A 15378-nucleotide genomic window follows, 5' to 3' on the forward strand; every position below is an offset into this window, starting at 1 on the left:
GTCACTCTTTATCTGTATCGAGGTGTTTGTCGGAGCGACGGGAGGAAGCAGACGCCGTGTTTGAAAATGTGTCGAGTGTGTGTGTGTGCACAGTGTGTGTTTCACTGGCGTCGGCGAGGAGGAACAACACCTGAAGTTTACCTTCGGGTTTCACTGAGGATTCAGAAGTATGTAAGACGGAGATAAAGTTTCTGATGACAGAGGAGTGTGTGCTGGTTTTTTAAATATTAGTTTGCTGAAAAGACGATTTTATCCTCCATAATGTAGCTTTTTGTGTCTAGTTAATCGGAAGGTCGATGGTTCAAATCCCCGGCTCTCCCAGCTGCGTGTTGAAGTGTCATTGAGCAAGATACTGAACCCCAAATTGCATCTCCAGATCTTTTTATTGGAGCAAACCTACAAAAAATAAACCACTGACTGCTTTTTTCTTCGGTGTGTCACAGTCAACGTCACAAACCCGCTGAAAGTCTGCGTGGAGGCCGGTGAGAACGTTTACATCTCTTACTTTGGCCTCCCTGCTGGACAAGAATTTAAGCACCAATGTCCGTAACTTCAATGAATCCGCACCGGAAGAAAAAACGTGGGTGTCGTGTTTCCATCGCTGCAGGTCGGAGCTGGAGGCGGTTTAATACCTGTGAATACCGTGAGTCATTTGACGCAGGATTGAACGCCGGTTGTTTCCTTTCCTACCGAAGACGGCCGCCAGATGTTCGTGGGTTCTTTATCCAGATGTTAACGGGGCAGAACCGATGATTTGAGGCGTGTTTCCTGTTTTCTTTTCTGTTTTTTAAGGGAGATCTTAAGTGGATTCAACAATGAAGGTGAGGTGTCCTCTGTGTCGCAGGTGATGATCGCCGTCTAGAGTTCACGCGTCTTCAGGGGGCACCTTTGTGGTTGAGTGTGGATGCTGCTTGCTTGCAGGTGTGTGTGTGTGTTTATGTGCGATGTGCATGTGTGCGTGTGATGTGTGTGTGTGTGTGGTCGGTCGTACGGTCTCGGTCACTGGTATTGAATCCCGACTGTGAGGGCCATCTGTCTGACTTTGACCCAGCAGCTCACCGTCACACCTTCAGAGAGGAGGGCGGAGAAAGTGTGTGGTCGCCGTCTGTGTGTGTGTGTGTGTGTGAGCGCATGTGTGTGTGTGTGTGTGTGAGCGAGACACACAGACAGACAGAGAGAGAGAGAGAGGGTGGTGGTGGTGTTTGGTACCGTACAGTATGTGCACTCCCCAGTTTCTGGCACACACACACTCCGGTCATGTGAACTTGGCTCTTGCTTTGAAGACGCCAACTGCCGGCAAAGGGCACACACACACACACACACACACACACACACACACACATGACCGTCCTATTCCCAGCGTGAAGCCTCAAGTTAGTCCTCTGGCTCCAGGACAAGGCGACCTCTGACCTTTTAAGCATCGGGGAAATTCCTGGAAGACGTCTGCCGGTCAGGAGGAGGCGACAGGGTAACGTTCACCCCGGAGCAGCAGTTAACATTTAAGGAGTGTTTGGTTTCTTTGCACTCGATACACCGGGAGGAGGAACTATTTAACGGGCTTAAGGTTTAAGACGTAGATGGCCTGATTGCCGGACAGGTAGCCGGGAGTCTTTGGTCACGATGAGGACATGAAGATAAAGGAGACGAGGGGGGGTTAGCGGGTGTCAGCTACCGACACATAGACACCTCACCTCAGCCAGGACGGACGGGTGATTAAAGAGGCCGCCCAATAACTGGAAGGTCGTAAAAATCCATCCTGGCTGCCCGCTGCACTCTGATCCCTCTGGTGTAATGTGGACCTTATGGTCTCGCTCATCCTGACATAAATATCTTCTGGTGATTTAAGCTAATCTTACACAACCACAGCTGTGACTCGTCCTGCTCGCAGACGCATTAAAGCTCAATTACTCAATATTTCTCATATCAACGGTGAATCAAATGACCAGTGAGAAACGTGGTGACAAACCCACAGTGAAATCTTTTAGCCTAATTTGGTTTAACAGCACTTGTCCTGTGTGATTCAGTCTCTTATTATCCATGTTTTCAGCAAACAAGCTTGAGCTGCTACCTATTAGCACGTTAGCAACTAGCTAGGTAAGGAAGTGGAACGTGTCCCAAAGAGTCGACCTTTATGTGGACGCTAAAAACAGATCTACATTTATCAGACGGATGCTAACTGAATGCTAATGTTGACGTGCCTGTTGGAGGACGAAGCAACTGTTTGCCATAAATCAACTTTAAGTGTCTCTCAGCTATAGTTTCCTCTCTGCCAGCTAATTTTCTTGTCTTTCCTCGGTATTTCTGCAAAGCTGAACCCATTCTTTGGGTTTTCTGTCCATATTTGACGCTAATTAAGCCCAAACAACTTGTACAGAACAGTAGAAGAGGACCTTGTCAGTTCAGCCCCCCTCATCTGGATGTTTTTTCTGAATAATAAAGCAAAAAGACTGTTTTTGGATCATTTTTCACCTTGCAGCTAATTTAGATTTGAAGTTTTGTGGGATTTATTTCATTCTCTGACTGCCAGACTTCCTCAAAACGGCTGCATTGGCTGAAAGACGAGTCTAATCTGACTTTACGTCGCACCGGCGGTTGGTGAAAGTTTCAAACGGTGGCTGAAAGTCGTCGTGAAAGCTCAACAAAGATGTAAAAATGAGTGTTTGGTTAGAAACCTTCCACGAGGCCTCGACAACATAGTCTCAGAGAAACTGACGAGGACGTGAATGCAACAGATGTTTTTGTTTTTAGCTTCAGGAACACTTTTAAAATTCAAGTGTGAGCCTCCGACCTCTGATAACTGAGAGAAATGACAATTAAGTGAACCGAACTGAGGCGAAAAAAATGAGATTTCCCACCCCTGTAGGACAAATGAAGTAATCAAGCTAAATTCAATTTAGACATGAATGAACCGACAATCGCCGTGGATTCTGGTTGCCCGTGTAGCCGCGGCTCAAGAAACTATAAATCCAGATAAATTAAAACCATTTCGTAGCGGGTCTTGTAAGATATGACACATATTGTGGAGCAGCGAGGAGAAAAAAAAAAAGGAAGGAGCTGTAATTCTTGAACAAGTGGGACAACATGGTGGCTTAGCAGCTCATTATTAGCCGTGTGAGTGGTGACTTTCAGTGTGTGCACATTAATATGTAAATTAAATGTTAATCGATTTTCAAAGGTGTGCATTTATCATGTGTTTTTACAGCGGCGCCCAGCGTGACTCAAGTCAATCAGAACTGAACTGTGCGGTTTGTAATAAGGCAATTCAAGTGCTCTAAAAAAATGATTAAAAAACAAATGGCGGCACTTTGCTTTTCGAGTGCGCCGCGGATGCGTTACGAGCAGATAATAAGCTGCTTAAAGAGCGCGCAAACTTTTTTTTTTTCGGACGTAGTAATCAAAACATCAGTGAAAATTACATTGGGTTTAAGTTTGTGTCATTAACTGTTCGGCTGCTTTGTGAAGTAATCAACTATTTTTTTTTCTTTCTTTCTTTTCATGTTTTGAGAGGCTTGTGATGATTTCAATTACAGATTTTTACCAAAGAAATCTCAGTTCAGAGCGCAGAAGAGGACGAGAAAAGAGGTTTTAGGGACGGGAGAGAAGAATGAGCTCCTCACGCAGGACGAGGCAGGTAAACAGGAAGTAGATTAAGCGGCCGTACTGACGAGACAGATACGTTTGTTCGGCTAAACGCGGGCATGAAGTTTTTTTTTTGGCTCCACTGCTGTCTGTGAGCCGGAGCGCAGTGAGGACTTAGTAGTTTTTGCCGGGCTCCCGCTGAGCGCATAATGAATGGCAGACTGCGGCCGTGGGGGCTGCCAGGCGAGAACAAAAAGCACTGTGGAATTGTGGGATGGCGGAGGAGAGTCTTGCGTTGTGGGTCTCAGCGGGAGCTCGGCGAGATCAAACATGCCGACAGCGCCGCCCGCCCGCCCGCCGGGTATTCTGGGTAGACGGACCTGAGGAGGAGACGCCTGAAAAGCAGACAGATTTTTTTTTTTTGTGTACCTGTTTGTGTTTGTGTGTGTGTGTTGTGCTTTTCAGGAGTGAACGGCGGCGGCGGCGGCGGCGGCGGCGGCGGCGGCGGCGGCGGCTGATGCTGTCGTGGCTTTTGTGTTTGTGTTTTTTGTTTTCTGCCTTTAGAGGACAGACTTTGAAATGGATTAACGAGAACTGACTTGATGTGACTTCCAGGTTTCGCTTTGACACGACTTTCCTTTCGTTTGATGTGGCTTCAACACACACACACACACACACACACACACACACACACACACACACAGATGTCATCCATGTCCCTGCATCCGTCCTTGTGTTGGTGATACTGTAGTGAGGCTGCAGCCTGAAGGGTTATCGACTATTCCTGTCCGTCCATTGTCTCTGAACCTCTTCCCTCCTTTTGTTTCTCTCTGTGTCTCTGTTGATTGTTGGTTCACAGTCTTTCTGTTTAGTTTTTTCTTTCACTTCAGATTTTCCATCCATTGTTCTTCCTCTTTCTCCCTCCTAATAGACCTAGAACATTTTTCAGGGCGCCTTGCTTCCTGTGTTTATGTTGTTTTTCTTCCCACAGTCAGCATCGAGTGCCACACATCGTTTGATTCAGGAGAACTTTGTCTGAGAATCGATGAATACCAGATTTGAATACCAGTGTTTTCAGTACAGTGAGCTCACTCACAGCCTGTGGAAGTTTAGTTATTTTATTTAAAAAGATGTACTCGGATGTTTTAGACTTCCATCTGACCTTTCCTAAGCAGGGTGCAGTGAATAACAGGTGTAATCCTGTAATCATTTACTGAACACGTAGATGTGTCCGAAAAGAGTAAATAGAAAGGTTACTGAATCCAAACAGAGGACGTGGAAGCAAATATATCAGTCACTGAACATGATGGTGTATTACGGTCACTACGGAGGCCCTGAATGCCCAAAAAAGACGATGTGATACCGCTGAAAAGATGAGAAACTCCATTTTACATGAGTTTCAGAAGCGTGTGGATGAATCCGTGTTTCAAAAGTTATTATTAACATCAACGTTATAAACACAAGAACAAAAGCTGCTTTACTTTTTTACCATCCTTCCTTTCTTTCTTTCTTTCTTTCTTTCTTTCTTTCTTTCTTTCTTTCTTTCCTTCCTTACTTCCTTTCTTCCCTCCCTCCATCCCTCCTTCCTTCCTTCCTGCCTGCCTTCCTTCCTTCCTTTCCTTTCTTTCTTCCTTCCTTCCTTCTTTTCTTTCTTATGTAGACCTTTGTAAGAAAAAAGCGAAGTGTTCAATAATCACAATTTTGTTAGTTCCTTTCCTTCTTTTTAGGTTTTCCATTTTTTACGGTTGCTGTTTCTCCCTCACTAAATTCAATTCAAATCTTTGTTCCTCTTCTTCCTTTTCTTTTCTGTCTTGCTCTTTATTTCTTCACTCATGCTATTTGAAGAACCGTGTGACTAAAAGCATCACAAACCACAAATCAAAGTGTTCAACTCTCCCTGAGTCTCTTACATTTACCTTTCCTCGTCGCTCTTTCTTGCTTTCTTTACCCGTATGCAGACGCTTCTGCCTGAATTTCAAACTGCTGATTGTTTTGTTTCTTTATCATATTTCTGAGCGGCTTCATTGATCGTTCATCTGCAGTCTCTCTATCTTTCTTTGTTTCTCCCCCCTTCACCACTGACTGCCCCCATCAGGAAGGTTTGGGAACTAACTAACGGACAGACTAGGTGTGTGTGTGTGTGTGTGTGTGTGTGTGTGTGTGTGTGTGTGTGTGTGTGTGTGTGTGTGTGTCTGGGACAGGTCTGTTGAGACAAAAAAAAAAAAATGGCAGAGAGTGAGGATGATAAGGAAGAGAGCAAGAGGGAGAGGGTTGGGATAAAGGTGTGTGATAGAATTGGAAGATCAAAGCCTTCTGTCACAGCGCGACTGAGCCCAGGGGCATTATGGGTAAGGCAGGGCACGCACGGACACGCACACACGCGCCGACGCACACACTCGCGGCTGGTATTTGACTCTGAGTGTGATTGATACCGGGCTAGATTTGGAGAATCACTGTCATTCGTCTCTCCGCAGATCAAACAGCCACATAATCTCCCATAAAGGAAAGAGAGATGGAGGGAATAAAAAAAAGGGGGACAGAGGAGGAGGAGGAGGAGGGATTGAAGGAGGAAGGAGAGGGAGAGAGAGGGAGGTGACAAAGCCTTCTCATCTGAAGTGTTTTCCATAAAAGACGACCCGCCACCCTTAAAAACACATCCATCACTCAGCGCCATTAAACTGCTTCTTGGGCGCATCAGAGAGCGAGAGAGAGATCCGGCATCTGAGAGGACAGATTCAAATGCAAGTGTTGGACGGCGTTTACACCGGCTGTAAACACGCGATCTAGATCTCAGTTTCTCATCTCCGAGTCAGGACATGTGCCCCAAAGAAGCTACGTTACATGGACGCAGAAGACGATAGAGACTGACGTCGATGTGGATCATGTTTCTGATGGATGTGCGGGTGACACCTTTAAAGTCTCGTTATTAAAAGAACAGCTCACCAGAAATAAAAATTCAGTCATCGCCTACTCACCTCGATGCTGCTGGGAAGTCGGATGAAGTTTCGTAGTCCACAACCGAAAAACAAACATAAAACGACTCCGTACAGCTCGTCCGCCGTAATCCAAGATCCCAAATTGATCAGAAACACTCCTCTGTTTTATTTAAAAGAAATGAGGAGCAGAAGACCAAACAGAGAATATGAGGAATATTTGACAAAGCACTAAATTTAATCTAAACATTACACAAGATGGTCAAAGTATAACTTCATCAGTTGGAAGTCAACGGAGCGAGAAATCTGAAATTCTTGGATTTCTTCCACCTGAGTTAAGGTGCAACCGTCTGGAAGAAAGTCGGACACTGGTTTAAAAATCCTTATAGCTTCGTAGCCATGGAAAAAACTCATGGAAAATATTTGTATTTTATTTTTTCAGTACTTGTAGAAAGAGAACGTTCATAATGTTAAAAGCCAACCCAAGAAATAAATACATGTTAGCTACGTTTCTACAAAAACCACGGATAAGTTAAACTGGACGTTTCTTTATGTTGCATCTTTAGGTTGAATTTCCATTCCTCTCTTGACACAACACTGTTCTTATGCTCTGGTTAGGTTTAGGCACAAAAACCACTTGGCTAAGGTTAGGAAAACATCATGCTTTGGCTTGAAATCGGTCGCCACGCTAACCGCTGGAGACGGTCCGACTTCCCGTGACAAATGGCTGGTTTTGGTCGCCACAAAAATGGATGGAAATGTCTGCAGGTCTCCTTAAAAGACATAGTGTGACTGTGTGTGAGTGGTCTTCCTGACAACTTTTTCATCTTGCTTGTACCTCATTAAGTCAACCATGTGTTTTTGTTGGTCGCTGGCTGGTTAAAAGCTAGTTAGCTTAACAGGTTTGAGCACACAGAGGTACATTAAGAAACATCAGGCTGCTACGACTTGATGTTTTCCTTCTTCCTCTTCTTGGTCGTGGACCACTTCTTCTTTTCTTTTTTATTATTCTTGTCCCTCATCTGCCGATTTCAGCAGCAGATGTTTGTGAACACACTGTGCATTTCAACTGATCAAGTAACCCCAATGTCACCAGACTCCCTTAAAAAATTGCTCAATTTTGAGAGTTGTGGTGTTCAGAGAAACTTTAGAAACTTGGTGAAACGGTGTCCGTGATAAATTCAGAATTATTCGCGCTTCTTGTAAATTCGGCAGTAATTGACAGCGAACATGTCAAATTTGTGTCCCCCTTCTCGTTCTTGGTGTTTTTATTGTTTCTATTCATGTGCTTCCTCTTGTTCTTTAACTTTTCTGGTGTTGTTGGCAAATTGGCAAAACGCTCCAGGCGCCTTCTGGACTGGAGTTTTTTTTTTTAAGGGCTGAGCCAGATTTGTGTCTCGCACAGAAAAACCAAAACCCGGTGCAACTGAATATTACATCTGCCTGTTTGAGATGCACGCACCAGAATAAATGTTTATACGAGACACCTGAAATAATAACTGTTAGCGCGCCTTTAAAACGTTTTGTCTTTCCTTTGTGTCTCCACAGATGCACCACCCGATTCAAATGAAGCCTGCAGACAGTGAGAAATCTAACGGTGAGTGCCACACACACGCACACACACACACACACTGACAGGTGCATCAGTATCACACACACATGCATCAATAGCCGTTTTGAATTTGCTTGGTAATAGCTATCTCACCCGTGTGTTTGCTCGCTGCAGACGGGGCGAGCGACTGTGGGGGAAGACATAGAGAGAGAGAGAGAGGGGAGCAGAGAAAAAGAGAGATGGGGGGAAACACTAATATATAAATATATTTTTATATGTGTGATGAATTATTAAGGTGCTTCAGAAGGAGGTCAGCGAAAGTTGAATCGTTTTGGCCTGGCGCTGAACCTGCCTCACTCCCCCGTGGCTGCTCGCTCATACAAACATGCTGTACGCACCCTCCGCTCGCTGCACGCACATTCTCCCACACGCTTTAAAGCATCCATCACGCGCCGCTGTCACACGCCTCGTCCTCAGATCACCTCGTCTCCAAACTACATATTGCAGATCCAGCTGTGAATTGATTTCCTCCGCCGAGCCTCTTCCTCCGGTTCTTCTCATTCTAACGAGGAGGCTGTTGGGACTGTGGGAGTGGGGAAGCGTCGGGCTGCTTCTAAAGATGTGACCGGCGTTGCTCTATATTTCTCTGATTGTCAACAAATCTCATGAAAAGACGACACCAAGGGAGTGGCTGTTGAGCTATAAATATTTTATGACTTTGGTTGGTTCGGGTTTTTTGTTACACACATGGCTGCAAAATATCCGGACTTCTCGTAAAAAATATCTGGTTTTGTTGCCACAAACCTGACCGCAAAAAGTCCTGACTTCTAGTTAAAGGGAACAGTATTGTTGCCACAAACACAGCAGCAAAATGTCCTGATTTCTCGTTAAAAATATCTTGTTTTATTACCCCAACCCGACTGCAAAAAGTCCTGACTTCTAGTTAAAGGGAACAGTATTGTTGCAACAAACATGGCTGCAAAATGTCCTGATTTCTCATTAAAAATATCTTGTTTCATTACCCCAACCTGATTGCAAAAAGTCCTGACTTCTCATTAATATTATACAGTTTTGTTGAAACAAACACAGCGGCAAAATGTCCTGTATTCTCAATAGAAACAACTGGTTTTCTCTCCACCAACATGGCTAAATTTTTTTATTTTTTTTGCCACAAACACATCTGCAAAAGGTCCTGACATCTCACTAAAGATATACAGTTTGTTTCTGTCTGAGGCCCTCAGCTGCAGGTACATCTTTCAAACAGGATGTCTGCAGGTCCTTAAAAAGTTACTTTTTTAAATTTTTTGAATTATTCGCCCTTAAAGTCTTCAGTTTGAATTTGTGAGGTCTTACTTGCTACAAACATTTGATCTAATTTCTAGTATCCGTCTTCCATTCCTGATGTGAACCTCATACTGTCTCTTTACGTTTTACTTGCACTTACCTATTGGCAAAAGTCTTTAACAAACATTACCCGGAGCATCTTCAGCCTCTGTAGTCAAAGTCAAACGTGAGCATCATTTCAAGGAGGGAATTTGACTTTATTTGATTGCTTTAAAGTGTGCGTGACCTTTCAATCATGGCGGCTCTGGAGAAGCAGAGGGAAGTGAAGCTGTGTTCCACCCGTCTATCAACATTTCCCTCACCTGCACTGTTGAATCCTGAGAGGGAGAAGTGAATAATCTTTTTGTAATTATAAATATCATTTCTCAAACTGACATTAAAAAGACACCTTTGAGCCTTGACCCCGCCCGTCCTACAGCACTATGACCCACGAACTAATAAAGTCAAGTGTTGCTTCATGTTTGATAAAAAGTCAAACCAATTCCCAGAATGCATTTTGATTGCAGTTTTGTTGCCATAAACACAGTGACAAAATGTCCCAACTTCTCATTAAAGATATCTGGTATTGTTTGCCACAATTACAGCTGCAAAATGTCCTGACTTCTCATTTAAAACAGTTGCTATGTTGCTCGAAACACGTCTGCATAATGTCCCAACTTGTCGTTAGAAATATCCACCTTTGTTGCCACGAACACGACTGGAAAATGTCCTGACTTCTCGTTGAAAATATCCAACTTTGTTGCCACAAACAGCTGGATAATGTCTCGACTTCTCGTCAATGATATCTGCTTTTGTCACCACAAATGCAGTTACAAAATGTCCTAACATCTTGTTAAAAATATTGGTTTTGTTGCCACAAACACGGCTGGATAATGTCCCGACTTCTCGTTGAAGATATATATATGGCTGCAAAATGTCAGGACATTTAAGTACTCAAAATTTGAATTGTATTTTACATTTACCAAGGGGTGGTAAACCAGTTCATGCGGTGACACAGGAATACATGTTGTTTTACTTCACCGTGTCTGAAATGTCAGTTTTACCAGGTCTGAATTTTGTCGCTCTGGTATTTCAATCTGTTTTAATTGGTTTCATCTTGACGCAGCAGTAACGTTCAGTGTAATTTGTCAGGTTCATTATGTTCTGTGATATTTAGTCGAGGCAGATTTGGAAACTAAAAGACAATGTTGTTAAAGTTGTATTTAGTGGGAGAACCAAACCATCACTGTGGTGTTAAAATCTGATTTGAGTTTTTATTTTAGTGTTCTGCTCAATTACTCAGTTTCGAGGGTCAATTCAACCAGATTGTAAAAACCTGTCATGTAATTCCTGCTTGTCTCTGCAGAGTTTTAGTTTCTAGTTGAGGTTTGATCCGCTGTTGAAGCACGGTGGGATCATGAAATGACGGGCGCCTGGACAGTCCTGAAAGCCGACACATCTTTGGTGGTCAACTGACGGCAGTCAAGTTTTTCTTTCATGTCTTTTTGTTCCTGGTGTTCAGCAACAATAGAAAGCATCATTTAGCCCAGTGATGATACGATGGTTCCCTTTTTTATATCTTTAACTTCGGTCTTACTCTCAAACATTTGAGTGTTGCTTGAACGGAGATGGCTGGAAAAATACTCATGTACCAGGACGTGTCATAGCATCGCATCAAGCATCAAGAGGTGAAAATCAGAAAAATAAAAAGTTTATTAAAGTGAATGTTGAAGGACTCTGGATGAGGCTTTCACTCGGGGGCGCACTGACCTCTCGGGCTCACATGATAGTTCAAGATCTCTGCCACTAAAATGTCCTGGAGACACATTCAATTTTGTTTGTGGTGGCCAAAAAAATGAAATCTTAACAGTAACTCGTCTTTCTAGAGCCCATTCTGTAGTTAATCCTGAGACCTCACCACATGCATGTGAGACTCTGATACTAATATCGGTGTTTTATCGCTGCATTATCGATGCATCATTTCCCATTTCAAATTATTGTCAGCGGCGAGTCTGAGAAACCTCCGCAGCAGATATCTGAGACATTTTTTGAGATTATTTGCATGGCTGAGTGAGAAAATGTGTGTTTTTTTGCAATTTGCGTGACCTGACCCTTAAAGATGAGTAATTGAGCATAATATGAACGAAGGTATAAAATCATGACTGGATTAAAATCTCGCTGTCTTTTTTTTATCTGTGACTTTACATCACGGCGGAGTCCTTCCGTCCTGACACACAGACGATTGAGTAGCATCATAAGCCACCTGCTATATCACTGTCCACTGCGGGGGGAATACAATAAAATGACAGTATCCAGCGAAGGCAGGGGAGGAATCCTTATAAAAGCCATCATCCGCTCCACTGAAATATGGCGAAATACGACTTTATAAGACATAACCGTCAGGGTAACGACGGTGGAACTTAATAAAGCAGCCGCTACTCACAGCCAGAATGGTGAAATATAGAGCGGGCCATACGTAACATATCCATCCACTTAATGGTAATGACCTTTAATAAACCCAGTGTTAGAGTCGCTGTAACAGTGACGAATGGCCGCTCGGAGGTTTATTAGTTTAGTCAGTGGAGGAGACGGAAGAAGAAGGAGGAGATGGAGAGACGTACGGTCCGACACGGAGGCGAACGTTAGCGCTGAATCTCGCGCTGCTTTCTCCCTTTTTTTTGATTCCTCCTCGGCCGTCTCGTGATGTGTTGAAAGCTCAGCACGGAGCCCAGTTCCTGCTCCAATTTATCCCAGAATGCAAAGCTGACTCCAGATCATCCCAGAGCCGGCATTATGGGTCTTATCACCCGGGCCTGCCCGCCTGCCTGCCTCCCTGCCTGCCCGCCTGCCTGCCTCCCTGCCTGCCTGCGCGCCTCGTCCGAAAAAACAGAAAACAGTCAATTGTAACGATATCTCCTCTCTTTCTTTTCTATCGACACAGAGTAAATTAATTACATTGCTGTTAGACTTGTGGTAATCTTCCTCTGGAGTGATGCGCACACACACACACACACACACACACACACACACACACTCACGCTGTGTACAAAGGAGTTAAAGCTTTCTGAAACAACACTTATCTTGGCAGCGTATCCCGACGGTTTGTTTTTTAAACACACAAACAATTCAAACAGCAAAATAAACAAGTGCGCTATTGATTTCCCAGAGTGCAACAGACCGCTTATCTCTTTCGCCTCGCGGTAAGAGCTGACAGTTTCCTCATTAAAAATGAATTGGATTAGCATTACATTGAATGCGGTGGGAACACATCAACACACACACATATTGTTTTTTTTCCCCGCGAAGAGGATTTCGCTCTCAGCCGAGTTCACACCTCAAAGTTTCTCACCGTTACCTGCAGCCGGCTCACATTCCTCGACGTTGCAACCCGAGGAGGAGGGATTGTGTCAGCGGAGGAAGGGGGGGGGGAGAGAGGGGAATCCATGAGGGAGGAAGAGGGGGGAGGACGAGGGTGAGAGAGGACGAGCCGGAGAGTCTCAGCGAGCAGTCGGTGTTGAAGTGATAATGAGACATTGATCAGAGCCTCGCAGATGGCATGATGAAATACATGAACTCTGTCTGTGTTCATCTCTCCCCCACTGTCTTTTTTTTTCTGTCTTTGACTGTTTCTTTTGATTGGTGTTTTGTTCTGTCTCATTCCATTTTTCCACATTTCTTGTTTTTTCTTTTTTTTAACCGTTTTATCTTTTTTCTATTTTGTCTTTTTCTTTCTCTCTTTTTTAAATTCTCTTTGTTCTTTCGCCGTCTCTGCTTTTCAGTTGAACGTCATTGTTGTATCTTGCAGAAACAGTGGGAGTGCTGGTGCTAGTTAAAGGAATAGTTCGCCATTTCAGGAAATATTCGCTTTCACTTTTTGTTTGAGTTTGGGCTCTCTTAACCTGCCAATGTTGGCAGCAGTTGTTTGTGAACACACTGTGCATTTCAACTGATCAATTAACCGCAATGTCACCAGACTCCCTTGACAAATTGTGCATTTTTGAGAGTTTTTTGAGTGAGGTGAGACTTTACAAACTTTGCAAAACAGCTACCACTAAATTCTGAATCATCCACGCCTTCTTGTAAATTCGGCATTAAATGCAGCACATTGAGATGTTTCTTTCTTTGTAAAAAGTGTCAGTTTATCTTGGCATTGCTGTACCAGAGTGCGTCTTTACCTGCCAACATTTAGCAGCTTTTTGATGTCTGATTTCAACATTTACACTAAATTTATGAAAGAAGATAACATTGTATTGTCAGCTAACATGTCACATTTTACAAATACAGTGAATAGTCACCATTAAACACAACTTCTTTGATGCCCTCAGAGAGAGTCCCCAGACTCCCTTTAAAAATCGCTCAATTTTGAGAGTTGTGGTGTTCAGAGAAACTTTAGAAGCTTGGTGAAACAGTGTCCGTGATAAATTCCGAATTATCTCTGCCTTCTTGTAAATTCGGCAATAATTGCAAAACATTAAGTTGTTTCATTCCTTGTAAAAAAGTGTCAGTTTGTTAAGCCTGGCCCAGCGAAGAGCGATAAGTGGCTCTTATCTGCTGACATTTAGCAGCTGTTTGATGTCTGATTTCACAATTCACACTAGATTTATGAAAGAATCAACATTTATGGACCGTAAACATTACACATTTTACAAACACAGTAAGCAGTAAGCAATATATCCTACTTCTTTGTCACCCATGGAGAAAGGCCCCAGACTCCCTTTGAAAATGTCTCAGTTTTGTGAGTCGTTGAGTTAGGAGACACATAATAAACTTTGTGAAACACTGTCTCTGACAAATTCTTCACTATGTGGGCCTTCTTGTAAATTCGGCAGATGTTATATCAATCTGATCGCTCAGTTTGAACAGGGCCAGAGGGAAACAGCTGGCTCTGTGCAAGGTACAGCACCTACCAGCACATGTTGAGCTCCAGTTGCAGGTTCTTAGAAAGTCTCAAATGTCCTTAGGTCTTAAAAGTCATTAATTGGTCTTAAATATGAAATCGTTTGATCTTTATTGCCCCTGCTATTTCATTTTACCACCATTTAATTTCATTTTTTATCAAAATCAGTGAAGCTCTTCTGCCTGAATGTCCACAAATCTTTAAACCTGCCACAACCTTGAACAAGTGTCTTTCACTTACCTGTTGGCATTCACCTAACTCGCTCTAAAAACCATTTTCCTCCATAAATCTTACCTGTGACTAAATATATATCACTTAACTTCATATTTCCTGCAATGCTTGAATAAGAAATGATTTTTCCGTCTTAAATTTGGTTTAAAATGTATGAGTCTGATACACGTAGACACCCTGTCAAGCTAATTTCTGCATTTTAACCTCTGGCAACCTATTTTAATCAGTACCAAAAGGAAAAGTGTTAAAGAACCAGTTGTGGTTCCCTCCTCTCATCTAACTCTTGTCATGAACATGCATAAGCAATTTTCCCAAAACATCTCACCACTCCTCTGTGAATTAAAGCTGTAAAAGTCCTCTGAAGCCTCTGTTTCTTTTCTTCTTCTGCAGCGGTTGAAGACAGGAAGTTGTTCATCGGCATGGTGTCGAAGAAGTGCAACGAGAACGACATCCGGGTCATGTTCTCTGCGTTCGGACAGATCGAGGAGTGCCGGATCCTCAGAGGGCCCGACGGACTGAGCAGAGGTGTGTGTGTCGCCCTGACTCACTTCCACACACACACACACACACACACACACACACACACACACTGTAACGCTCCTCACAATGTGAATATTATTACCAGCGGCCTCCAGCAGCTGCTGCTGTTCATTGTGTCGACTCGGGTCGTGACTCAGACTCAAATCCTGTCACTATTTGAAGAGCTGGCTGGTTGCAGACGGTCTCTGAGCCGATGGCTGCGTGTCGGAGTATAAACAACTTTTTTAAAAGTCATTGTTTTTAGTTTTTTTATGCATCCGGAGAAAGAAAGAAAAAAAACTGCCTCTAAAAAACATCAATCCAACCACTTTCTAGTTTAACCA

The 15378-nt window shown here is 43.5% G+C and overlaps 1 protein-coding gene across 1 annotated transcript in view; it reads left to right on the forward strand.

The window, feature by feature from the left end:
* celf2 (cugbp, Elav-like family member 2) overlaps positions 1-15378 on the forward strand; it is a 217114-nt gene that overhangs the window by 159005 nt on the left and 42731 nt on the right. Inside the window, exons 5-6 of the mRNA XM_073480483.1 lie at positions 8061-8109; positions 14906-15040. Of these exons, the coding sequence (XP_073336584.1) occupies positions 8061-8109; positions 14906-15040 (184 nt within the window). The remainder of the gene's footprint in view (positions 1-8060; positions 8110-14905; positions 15041-15378) is intronic.

The sequence above is a fragment of the Pagrus major genome, chromosome 14 (genome assembly GCF_040436345.1).
Source record: "Pagrus major chromosome 14, Pma_NU_1.0".
Classification (NCBI taxonomy): domain Eukaryota; kingdom Metazoa; phylum Chordata; class Actinopteri; order Spariformes; family Sparidae; genus Pagrus; species Pagrus major.